Source organism: Triplophysa dalaica, chromosome 9, assembly GCF_015846415.1.
Source record: "Triplophysa dalaica isolate WHDGS20190420 chromosome 9, ASM1584641v1, whole genome shotgun sequence".
Classification (NCBI taxonomy): Eukaryota; Metazoa; Chordata; class Actinopteri; order Cypriniformes; family Nemacheilidae; genus Triplophysa; species Triplophysa dalaica.
This window is the reverse complement of record NC_079550.1, coordinates 13170314-13183540: the sequence shown is the minus strand read 5'-3', so window position 1 is coordinate 13183540 and position 13227 is coordinate 13170314. Positions and strand designations below refer to the sequence as shown.

Here is a 13227-nt window from a genome sequence, read left to right as displayed (position 1 = left end):
GACAAGAACCTATTTAATACATTCAAATAAATAATATTACTAACTGACCAAAGTATTACAAATGTGAGAATTATACATTAAAGCACAGATTTTAAAGTAAGACTTTGAATTTTGATGTCAATTACACTATTGCACATGCATATATTTCACAAAGTATTTAGTTTAATTACATGAAAAGTAACTGTAATTAAATTACAGAAAACATAAGAGTATTCCTTTACTTTACTTTTTCAAGGGGAAAGTAATTAAATTACAGTAACTAATTACTTAGTAACTACTTACACCCAACACTGGTCCTAACCAAGGATTTAACACTGAGGCGATGTATGCCATGCCACAGCAGTCAGCGTGGGGCTGTCTGCCCAGACATGTACCTGCGTGGGGATTCCCCAGCAGAAAGTGGGAGTCCCTCATCTGTCGTGGGGTGGAGGTCAGCAAACAAACAACCGCGTGTGTGCTCCTTCACCATGCCTGATCTGCATATGAACAATAGAGGCTGTTGGATGCAGCCCGACACGGGTCAAAGGGGACGAAACGGGGAATCCCAAATTAGTACAATTAAAAAGATAAAGCTTATTTCCGCTGTTTGTTTGGAGCGCTGACATCGATAATCGACGACTGTTTGATGTTAAACAGAGACTAACGCACTTGACTAAATAATTTAGTATCAGCTAATATGATTATTTCTTGCAGAGTCTAGCGAATGAAACTTTTGAAATTATTTTAAATAAAACATTTATATTGTTTTCTAATATCACTGTCACCCTCTCTCTGTCACAGTAAAGCTATGTCATAATTACGTTTTTGGAAATACAGTTTATCACGTCCTACAAAATATATTTAAAGTCAATGGAAACTGTCTATAAATATATTAGCCTAGAATCTATGACTGTGCAAAGGATTAATCCAGAACATTGAAATGCATGTCATAAATTGAAGTATGCAACATAGCTTGCAAAAGTGCATGCAAGCCATGCAGCAGATGAATGCATTCTTCCACATCTTTGCACGGTATTGCCAATCAACACGAATAATACTGATCTCGAACCTAAGCTGCTGATTCTAATACACTGGCATTGAAGCTGACCGATCGTCATTCAGTATTTTATTACAGAGCGCTCGCTGCGAGTAAACAAACAACAATGGGCGGGTGACGTGAGGGGACGATGGCTCCTTTGCTGTCTTGACTGGTCCGTGTGTCTGTCCACTTTGACTGCCGCCACGCCCACTTTCCACCCGATGATGAGCATGTCAGGACTTGTTATTGAGCAACACTGAAAGGGCGTGGCTTAAGTTCGCGCGAGTGAAAGCAAGTCGCTGTCATCACCGTGTGGCTCAGTTCATGTCTTAAATCGCGATCACACGAGTCACTCTCAAGAAGTCAACAGTTCAGTGCATTAACAGTTGCAAGTCGTCAATGGATTAACAGATGAGCGAGCAAAGACACTTGGAATAACAGTCATTTGTGAACATGCACGCCGATCCCACCAACTGCTGTTTTTGAAGATTGACGTATAACCACCAAAGGTGCAAGAAACAGCATCAGCACTCATTTAACACTGGAACTGCTAAACTACTGACTTTAAAACAACACACTTTACAGGTAAGCGTTGAGTGCTTTTCCTTATTTTTACACAGAACACGAATCTCTTGTATACAGGCATCTGTTAAACTAACATATAAACTGTATATTTGTCTCTTCAGAACAGAGTTAACTTGTTTATATCGCTTAAAATAGAGATGATTGCGTCATGCTTTCAAAGGGGGACCAGCTAAAATATCATCTGATGATGCCATTTCACGGAATGCCAAAATATTAGGATATGATCTAATGAATGATTGCTGTGTTAACATTTACATTCAAGTAAGCTCCATGTCGTCATGTTTTTAGCGGGTTGGATATTTGGAGATCACAAATTAAAACAAATGGTGTGAATCAGCATCACATACAAATGTGCTGTTGGCTATATCAAAGCCAAAAAATCATCCTTCTCATTTGGTAATTTTTGGGTTTGCGTCACTCACGTCACCCGGCTGTACTATGTGTAGGTGACGCTTTTCCGACGCTTCACAATTTCCACGCTCGCAACACCAAGCCATTGAGAAACCTTCTTAACATCTCAGTCAATGTCGTAATAAGGAAAATGTAATAATGTAATATCGATTTAAGTGGAATGAATGCTATTTAATGTATGAAGTGTGTAGGTTTGTGCTAGACGCCGGAGGAATGTTAGAGAGCGCGTGAACACTGCGCGACATCGTGTGCACGGATTTGTTTACAAACACTCTCGAGCACGAGGGGTGTAGTTTCTGCCATCTCGTGGACGCTCGGAAAATAGGTTGCTGGGTCAGATATGTAATGCATTGCTGTGTGCTAGAACAAAATGTATACTAGATTTATCATGCAATGTTTGGACATTTTATTCAATTATTTTGTATTTTTTGTATAAGTTGATTTAATAAAAGTTGCATGCAATAACAAGACGTGTTTTTCTCCTGCTGCGTTACATGCAGTAAGACTGGTCAGATGTTTTCTACAGCATTTTTCTGCCTTCCTCACTTTAAGGTTGTGTCTGGTATGGCCCGACCAGAGATGGAAAGCAGGGTAGACGACCGCAACCCTGGAGCTCGACGGAGCTGCAGGATGGAGGTGCTGCGTCAGGATGCCTGGCCGAATGGCTGCATCATTCAGCCCTGCCACAGGCACCGCACCATTGCTACTCAGACCGTCACTGTCTCTGCACCCCTACCCCACATCCCCACACAAGATGCCTTCAGCTCGGACAGCGTCCAGCAACACGACAATCCACTCAGGGACAATACAGGTATTTAATATTTTATGACAGTGTGTGTTTGAAAAGCCAATTAGCATTTAATGTTGAAATGTGATTCAGAGAACGATCACTGGCTCTGACTCAAGGGTTAAAATGCACTAGGAAGTAGCCTGCCCCCCCTTCCTTTGCCCCTCCCTAGTAAGTGAGCTCTTGCGGAGGCATGTTTAGGCTTGTTCTCTGCTGTTGGCTTTGCATCAAGGACCGTTCACTTCACAATGGCAGCCTGTCACAGGGAATCGAGTATCGTCTCAATGTTGAGGTCTCGCTCGCGGCTTTTCCCCCACATTCTCTCGTGTTTTAAGCTCACTTTAGCTATCAGTTAACCTTATCTCTCCCTGGCACTGACACTCCTCTTAAAGAGCTTCCTAGCTAGCTTATTGCCCACCTCTGGTCCCTCCCTGCCCTCCAGCTGTCCACCCTATCCCAGCCCACCCCTCATTCCTGTCCACCAATGGATGGATTTCAGCTCAGGCTGCACCGGCTTGCAGTTACCCTGGCAACAAGCCAGAACGCAGCACTCTGCCGTTCTCAAGTCACCTGCACTGAGGATCAGTAGATTCTCATGACTGTGCCACTAATCCCCAGCATGGAGGCATTTTGTCTGTGCTCGTGAGGAGAGCAGAAGAATGTCTGCATCTTGAGGAAAAGTTCTGTGTAGTTTATTGTGTGTGAATGTTGTATAGTCATAAAATAAATGAATTATATTTTTTTCAATCTTTTGTCATTCAAAACCCGACTCTTTCTTCTGTGGGAGACAAAGGAAGATATTTTGAGAAATGTCTCAGTGGGTTTGTATCCATACAATGGGGGTCAATGTGGGCCAGTGTTGTTTGGTTACCAACATTTTACAAAATATCATCTTTTGTGTTTTGCAGCAGGAAGAAAGTCAAACAGGCTTGTCGTTTTTGGGTAAACCATCCTTTCAGTAGTGATGGAGAAAAATCGCAGCTTTGTTGTGTGCAAATTTTGTTCATTTTGACGAGCAGCATAGAAAGTTTAAGGACACAATAGACACATAACAAGCATTCGAATAACAGACATAACTGCTGAAGGTTTACTTTTAGAGGCGATAACAAGTATGACAGGTGGGCAGTAGGATTTTAAGAATAAACTCTTAAGTCTGTTCGCTATTTGAGTTGGGAGAATTGGGTCATTTGGTTGCCAGGTGTCACAGGGTGTTAGTAAGTCTACACTTCATGGCTTAATAAGCTAAAAGTTAAAGGTGGTGGTTTTGGGGAGGGGGTGATGTGGCATGGCACAACAACAGTGTATTCGAGCTCCTCCCTCAGACGTGATATATCATCTCTTTCCTGCTGTCACTTTAACAATGTGGGCTTGAGATTTAAACGCAGCAGAGGCCCTACAATTCCTAAACAAACGGTAGCCTAACTGCCTTTACTGTAGATAAAAGCCTGTGAATGTTATTAAGCGTGTTAAAAAGCACACAGTGTCACTTACCGTATGTGAGCATATAATAAAACTACTGTTATAAAATGGTCAGTTCTGGTCCTTGATTCTGATTGGCTTAGCCGAGTTCTAAGCCGTTATAAACTAGGGATGTGCATTTTTCAATAATTTAATATTTGAATATTTGAGCTCATAAAAACGAATATTTGAATATTGGTTTATTTAAATTAAGTTAATAATGACGTCATTTGTTACGTTTTTATTTAGTCACAATTTCACATCAAGCATATAACTATAATAACATATTCATAATGCATCAATATTATATGCTGTATATAATTTTTTTAATTTGGAAAAAATAGAAAAATAAAAACTGCATTCAAACCTGCGCAAAACCTCTGCAAACAAAGGCAAGTCCAAAAGACATCTTTTCGACGTCGTTGATGACGTTGTATAGACGTCCCCTGAGGAGCCAGAATGCAAGTTTTCACATCGTCTTTTTATGACGTCTTCTGAACGTGTGCTATTGCTGTCCAGGTGATCTCCATAATTGTATTGGACTGATATCACTTTTGCACCTGCAATTAATATTGAAATTGAATTAATCCACCATTATTGTGATCAGTGTTTGCTTTAGTTGGGCTCTTGACTCTTATTTAGACCTTCATTCTATGAGTCCTCTTTCAGACAATAGTGTTTTACAACACTTGTTTGTCATTAAAGAAAGAGATGGTGACAGGGGGTTATTGTACTATAAACAAAGTCATACTAAAGTGTTGAAGACAGTTAGATATAACTAGATCATACATGACTGATGTTACAAGCATTGAATTAAAATTATCCTCAATCCTTCATTGACACACTTTTACATCAACACTCGTCATACAAACCTCAACTATGGTTACAATTAACAAAAACTTGAGATAATTAGCTCAATTGCAATGCATGCTGGGAATCATGAATGCCATATGATGTCACCCAGCATGCATTGCAGCGCAAAGTATTCTTCTGTTGGTTGTCACCATTGTTGAGTTTCAAACACTAATTCATCATGTCTTTGTGTGTTTATATGCTCATGCTGTTCAATCGTTTGAAAATATATGTTATAAGATTGTTAAGAAATGACAAACGAAAGGCTTCAACCACATATTATGCAAAAGTAAATAGATCAGCAAACATTTGCACAGCAATACAACACACTCATGTTAGTGAGAATATTCATTCCGAAAAGAAAATTTGAAAGCTGATATCATTATGATTTAGTATCCTTTGGCCACTAAAACAGTGTATTAAAACACATTTACAATGACAAAGTACACCTACAATTTCTGTTATAAATAAGAGTCAAGAGCCCAACTAAAGCAAACACTGATCACAATAATGGTGGATTAATTCAATTTCAATATTAATTGCAGGTGCAAAAGTGATATCAGTCCAATACAATTATGGAGATCACCTGGACAGCAATAGCACACGCTCAGAAGACGTCATAATAGACGTTGTAAAAACTTTCATTCTGGGGACGTCTATGCAACGTCATCAACGACGTTGAAAAGACGTCTTTTGGACTTGCCTTTGTTTGCAGGTACAGTATATACCAGAAAACCTGACAAATCAAAGCGAATAAAACTTAACGTATATTGACCGTCTTTGATATATGGTTATTTTGTTTTACATCTTCTAGATAAGGAAAGCAAGCATATAGGTCTATTTTACTCTTTTTACTTTTTACTATAAAAGTCTGTTCTACAAGCCGACCGTGGAGAAAACGCGCTGCTCTTCTCTAACTCCCGGTAACAAAACCCAGATCTGACAAGAATTGTTTCTAATGTTGATAAAGTAAATGGGCCTGATCACTTTGTTAAGATCCTAAAAAATACCCCTCAACAAAGACAGAGCAGTATATGCTTTCCTTGTGATGGTCGTCTGAGGAACATATTCTGATCATCACCGCATAAATATTGTTTTCTTTGTCGTTCACGGTCAGTGTTTGTGTTGTTAAGATTTGAATTGGAATTGCATCAATAAATAAATATTTATTATATTTATTTTAACGTAAGAATCACAGCGCGTTTTAAAACATCAAAAAAACATCCGTGCGACTTTATTTATAGGCTGTAACTTGAAGGCCACGAAACTATTTGAACTTCTAGAAGGAAAATCCTTGCTTTTAGGTTTGCAAAATGGTGCCAGTCTTATGTTAAAGCCAAATTCATTAACATTTGTTGCAGTGAAATATACATTTTCATGTTTCTAATTGTTGAAATTAGCATTATTTAATATATTTTAACGAAGGAATATGAATTTATTAAGCCGTTTAACAACCGCTCCGAACAAGTTATGGTAATAAATGAATTATTATTAATCATTTAATATGACGTTGGCATTTTTATACCTATAAGTATTTTAACGACTTCTGGCTCACCAGTTTTTAAAAATGTTAATATGTTTATGTGTCTGGGCATCTGGTGTGTAAACGTAAAATATTTAAACTAGCTTGCGATCTGAGTGAACAAAGATATAGGAACACATCCAAATTATTTTTTATATTTTCTGTATATTATAAAATCGTTACAGATGAAGTGAAGAAACGTTAACAAGACTCTTAAGGCCTTCTTTAGGGGTTACTTAACATTGTGGTGACGCAGTTTTATTCTTATGAAAAATCAGAGTTTTCGAATAGCATTTGTATTATTCGAATAGTTATTGCGGATCGAATATTCGAATATTCGTGCACAGCCCTATCATAAATACCCCGACCAAATATCATTTTATTTTTCTTTATTTTATGAAACATCCCTACGCATATGGAATTACCGTTTTATAAAAGTGATATGAAGCAGTGGATTACAGTGCATTTTATAAAAGCTAAGGGGGTTTAGCTGTTATTAAATGCACTGTAACCCACTGCTTCGCAAGCTTATTGCTTTATTGTGGCCGCACGGGACATTTGACATGATATAAAGTGCCCTTTTAAAGTTAGCGTACTGAAACAAATAAAGGTATTCGCTTGTGGTTGTGCATAAAATCCTACTGCTATTTTAATCTCTGCTGAAACCGCATTTGGTTACATTACTCCCATTTGTTATACGGTTGTGTAAATATTTTAATTAATAATAATTAATAATAATTATACACAAGTGAGCCTATACAACCCAAATGACACTGACACTATCTCAGTGATGTTCACATAGTGCATAGTGTTCACATTACATCATTTTATTTAAATTCGTAAGCCTGAATAAATAAACACAGCATGATAACAGCAAATGAAGACAATCACTCAATGGTTGGGTTCTGTGAGATGATATTATTTAAAAGAGCCATGGGTGATGTCATGTTCACCCAAGGAACATGCATGAGTGTAAAACTAGAAAATCTCTCTTTTCCTCCAATCATATTTCTTTATTATTTCTCCTGCACCAGGTACAGAACTGTTGAGAGAAAGGCAGCTACCCCTGCCTGATCTATTAACTGACAACCAGAGCTCTTCAGAGGACTCGATGTCCAGCAGCTCTTCTGGTGAAGACAATCCCCGCCTAGAGGAGTGTGTTGTAGAAAGGGTGGCCATACAGCTGAGGACTATCGGAGACGAGATGAACACGTTCTTTCTTGAGAGGGTAAGGATCGTGTTTGTCTAGTTTAAATAAGCCACCGCTTTTGTCAAAGAGTCATTAAGTATAATGAAGTAGAAACCGTTGACATGTACAGTGTCTTTGTTTGTTAATAAGGGAGTATGCACCAATCTACCCTCCAGTAGGTCTTCTAGTAAATGGATCAATATGATATTCACAAGCCCATAGTGAGTAGTGAGTGTTGTGACTGGAGTCAAGTTTCCAGTTGTGGCTGAACTTAATAACCTCTTCTCTCTCTCTCTTTCTTGCTCGCTCGCTCTGTATCCCTGTTGAATCGCATGAGGAATTTTTGTCAGTGAAGCTGGCAGAAGTAAACAGAGGCCAATCTCCCCTCCCCCTGACCAAACCCACCCCCCCTCCTCTCCTCAGACAAACACACATGACGTCATCGCTTTCCTTCACTATGCATTTCTCCAGCGTTATCTGTGTTGTTTCTTTTAAATATTAACTTGGTCTTAAATGTTCCCCTAAAATTTCCTAGAAGTAATAAAAACACATAAAGGATTGAGACACAGTAAGAGTGTAGAGCTATAAAATGAATGGGCTAATCATTTTGCAATGTAAGTCACTTTGGATAAAAAAAAGCATCTGCCAAATGCATAATCATTTTGAATTTTATATCATTTGTTTCAGAAGAATATGAGAAGAGCATATTGAAATCTGACTTTTGATCGATCACTTTGATATCTTTGATCATCTTAACATGGTGTGAGACATTGTCGAGATTTCTTTTGCAATTCTATAGGAGACACGAGTGACATTACTATGAGTCTTTTTCATGAAAGACGCCTGAGATGGGATAGTCCTTATTATTATTTATTTACTCACCCTCTTGTCATTTCAAACCTGGATGAATTTCTACCGAACTGTAACCGATACAAGTTAACGGGTACATCGCTGTTTTGACAACAACATTCTTCAAAACGTATTGCAGGTAAAAGAAAGTCATACAGGTTTGAAATGACAAGAAGCTAGGTAAATGATGACAGAATGTTCCTTTTGGGTGAATGTCTTGTAGGGGATTTACAGTAAAAGACCCGCAGACCAGTTTTGATGAATGAAGACAAGAAGTCAGAAAATCCCATTAATCGAAGACAATTTACTGAAGGAAATTTGTTTGTAGTTTTCCCAAGAGAATTCAGCTTCAACAATCTCAAAGAGTTTTAACATTCCCGCCTTACATTCAAAATGCAGTAGTATTTAAGCTTAAGGAGTCAACTAACTCGGTCATTATAAGCTCACATGATCAATAGATAATCACTTTAACACGAACAGAAAGCTCTCAAAGAGGGCTGAAGTCATGAGACAGGACATAAAGTCCTATTGATTATCAAAGATGACAGGCGTATACTATAGAACTGGATTAAAACCTGATGTTTCGTCCGTCTCGTGATTTTCCACTCCTTCTCACTTTCCTGAAACAACACAATTACACACACAGACACACAAACCCCTCAAGGCTAGAGTGTGTGCTAACAGAAGATGTTTTCAAACATGATAAGAAGTCCCTTTTTCACAGTCACATTGACCTAGCATTCATTAGAGACTTAAACCATGAATTATTCTCTTCTTTCTATAGTTTATTATCATAATCAGAAAAGGTCTTAATCATTATTTATAATCATTATTTATATTTGAAGTAAGGTGAAGGAACCCGTCCCTTCAGTCTGCTCTGTTTTTCATCACTTTGCCGTCTAGGAGATTTAACTGAGATATTGAAGAAACCCTTTGTTTGCCTGCTTGTATCCTTAAATGCACTCAATCCACTTGCGAGCATTTGAATTGACATCCCCTTTTTTTTACATTTGTTCGGATTTACATAGTTCACTTTTCCAGCACACTCGTCACATTCGTTCCAGTTTGCCCGGCGCACGTGCACGCACACCCGCCCCAGACACACACAAACAAAAAACACATGCCTACAGACACCTGTGCCAACACACGCGATGTAATAAAACCCGGCATGTCTGGTTGAGGCAGCTGCCGGCGCAGTCACGTGTAGAAATTCTGCGACCTGTCGTGTGGCATCACTGAACTTTGATACCACTTAGTCTTTATTGGAGGCGACTCTGTTTACTCTGAGGCTATAGAAAGGGTGACATGGCAGGGACTTCCCTAAACAACACAAGCTCGGTGTGATTAAGCAGATTATTGCATCTGAAAGCAGAAGAATGTGAAGCTGCTGGACCACAGGACTGTATTCTTTTCCTACACTGTATTAAAAAATCATTAAAAACAACGGGAAATTTTCTGTAAACTGGAAATAAAGGATTAAAATTATAGGATGTATGATGTATCTCTTATGAGTTACCTCTCTGTTTCTTGTCCTCTATGCACTTTTTTCTTTAGTTGTCTAATAACGTTCTATTGGTCACTCCTGTATTTTATCGGTTTTGTCACCTTTTATGGTAAAACATTTTTATTTCCAACTGCTTATCTGAAATCAGGACAGAATAATGACAAACTATTATTTGGTATTTATTATAATAATCCCATTTTATAATAAATATGATCATGAACAACTTTTTAATTATATATATTTTTTTCAAGGCTGGAAAGTAATGGAAACAATTAACTTTGAATATAACGTTTTTCTAGTCTATTCTTCGAGTCTTTCTTTTCTAGTTAAATATAGTGTCCATATTTCCCATCATGCACCTTCAGCTTATTCTTTCACTATAAAACTCTTGACTTTCCTATCTTTCTCTTACTTAACCCCTTCCCCATGAGAACTTATTTTTAGAGGATGACTCATAGCAGCTGTTGACGAGTAATGTGCTGCCTCTCCTGACTCCACTTTCAGACATTGTCTGTCTGGGACTGCCTCACCCTACCCTGTGTCTGTGCACACACATACACCTCTGTGCTAACATAAACCTTGATAATTTCCCGTTCATGACGCACTCCCACTCGGCTTTGTTTCTGTGTGTGATCGTTCCTATTGGTCAAGAAAAGTTACAGCGATTGCCCTGCGGCTGCTTTAGGACAGGAGAGTGGAAAATGTTATTTACACAAAGGGAGGCTTTGAAATTGCCTTTCCACCTAGAGTTGAGAGTTTAGCCTAATAGGCATATGATAAGAGAAACTTGTCCCTGATGTCTTACAGTATTTAAAAATAAGCTTTCTAGAAGTGTTACGATGTTTATTTATTGCATACAACACAAAAGCGAACATTTGGTGAGCTCATTCTCTTCTCTCTGTTTCAGAACGCTGTCCCACACTGGCAAAACTGGAGGGGCTTGTACCGCGGGCTCATCGCCTTCGTGGCCGACACCATCCATGCTCTGTACCAGCACGGGCTCAGATAAACACGCTGGTGTTTGAGTCACAGGACGAGTGCAGGCGCTCTCCTGCCGACCGGTTATAAACTATTTCTGCTCGGGGATTTTTCTGCAGGATCAGATATAAAGTTTCTTTTTTTGTTAAGTTTTGTTTGTTTGGGTATATTTTGTATGTTGGTTTTCTATCTTCTTTCATGTTGATGTAGCATACAGAAGCGGACTGAAGTGTGTGTCCAGGTATAGATGTCAGTAGGTGGTGTGTGTGCACCTGTCAAATGTGAAGCACATTAGGGTACTTTGGTTCTGTTCTGTGCATTTTGCATCTTTGGTCGCATTAAGCCGGGTCGCTCTCAAGCAAGGAGATTGATTAGATCTGTGTAGCGCCTCAGGCCCAGAAGTGCTTTGTCTGTCATGGGTTCTCAGCTGCCTTATAGGAGCAATAATTGCGCTGCACTATCAGTCACCAGTGGCGCAGAGCACATACCCTTATGCCATTAATGGGAAACGCGTGATAATGATCAAGACTATCTTCTAGATAATAGAATGCTTAGCGGAGTAACGCATACACGCTATGTTAATGGAGCACAGCTGCATTGTGCCTTTTTTGAGCCCTTCAATTACTAAAGCCATCAGGGACAATCAGTGTGCAGGTGCCCTGTTGCCCCCCTACCTGAATCTACACCTTGGGACACAAGTTTGCCACTTAATACCAACCTCCAATGGAGGTAATGGAACGAGGCTAGAAGCCTTGCGGGAAAGCCAGACCACTAGTTGTCGTAATGTCTGGATAGCAGTGTTAATATTTGGATGTACATATTTTGTGAGAAAAGGACAAACGATAGAAGGAACTGGGAGTTCTTTTTCTTATGTGGTGTGTATATTTTGATGAAATGTTATGACTTAAAAAAAGTACTTAATTTTTAAGTTCCTGTTTTCTGTTTCAGAGCGGTAAGAGCAGTTTGTTGTGTTCTTACATTATTAACGGACCAACACTGGAAAGCAATTCATTTTTTGCATACTTGAGAATTTGTTTAGATTTGATGATCTAAAGTCCTGGAAACATCTGTGAAAGTCCCCGTTAAATGTATTTGCTGACATTCTCAAAGTTGAGAAGCAGAGGCTAAATTATTTTGTATGTCAATTCGGTTATTTTGATCAAATACTTTTGGATTGAACGATCCAGCAGCACGAAACAAGCATGGTGATATTTATTAGTGTTGTGTTCTATGGACCAAATAACTTATTTGTGAACTTTTCCCACAAGACACTTAAGTTTTCTGCTGTAATTTATTTGTCTACAAATGAGATTAATGATAAATAGTAAATAACAATAACCTGAGCCAAACTTCCATCATACTTGAACAGATCATGTTAATGGGTGCGAGGGCCGTCCGTTGTTTGCAGATACAGTTTTGTTCAAGGGGCCTTTAACTGGACAGCCTTTCCTGACACTGTTGTATGATTCAAGCACTTCCCTTAAAACCACTTTTGAAAAACTGTAAGCAATTGGTAGGAAAGTTCATCCAACCACTCATTTGGGTTATCATTGTGGGTACAGAATTTTTATGGCATTTTGTGGACAAGAGATACCGGTCTCATGACTTCCTGTGTAAATCAGTTGTGTGGTCCACTTCCTGTGGCCGCCTTGTGACTGTGTTCTCTAATACAGCCTGTCACTGAAGTAAAAGCCTTACGTATACTGTCAGATTCACACTACTCTCAAGCTCATGTCAGTCTTCTTTTTGTACTTTTGCCATATGGATTTTTCTATGTAAAATTTCTAAATGAATTTTGTATTGTTTTTTCCTTACCATTTTCAATAAATATAAGAATTACATGAGTTGCTAAACCCCTGTTGATTTATTTCACGTCTTACAAAACTGTAACAGATGTTCAAAAGTCTTATCAAACCAAAGTTGTCCCATCGCCAATACATTAGATGAAAAAACAGAAAGAACCGTTTCTTGTGCACGTTTCATCAGATATGAACAGATATATTTACACAATGTTGGATAATGCACGTCTCGATTTTGAACAAGGACACCATGCTGCTTATCAGAACAAGATGTG

The 13227-nt window shown here is 38.6% G+C and overlaps 1 protein-coding gene across 2 annotated transcripts; it reads left to right on the top strand.

The window, feature by feature from the left end:
• Positions 1-1288: 1288 nt before the first annotated feature.
• Positions 1289-12997, top strand: bbc3 (BCL2 binding component 3). Of its 2 annotated transcripts, none has more exons than XM_056757175.1 (4): positions 1289-1527; positions 2567-2825; positions 7668-7861; positions 11083-12997. In XM_056757175.1, exons 2-4 carry the CDS (start codon positions 2579-2581, stop codon positions 11182-11184), a joined length of 543 nt encoding a protein of 180 aa, XP_056613153.1. In that variant the 5' UTR covers positions 1289-1527; positions 2567-2578; the 3' UTR covers positions 11185-12997. The 2 variants fall into 2 exon arrangements, with proteins under 2 accessions (XP_056613153.1, XP_056613152.1); XM_056757174.1 differs by having other exon boundaries at positions 1294-1603.
• The last annotated feature ends 230 nt before the right edge of the window (positions 12998-13227 follow it).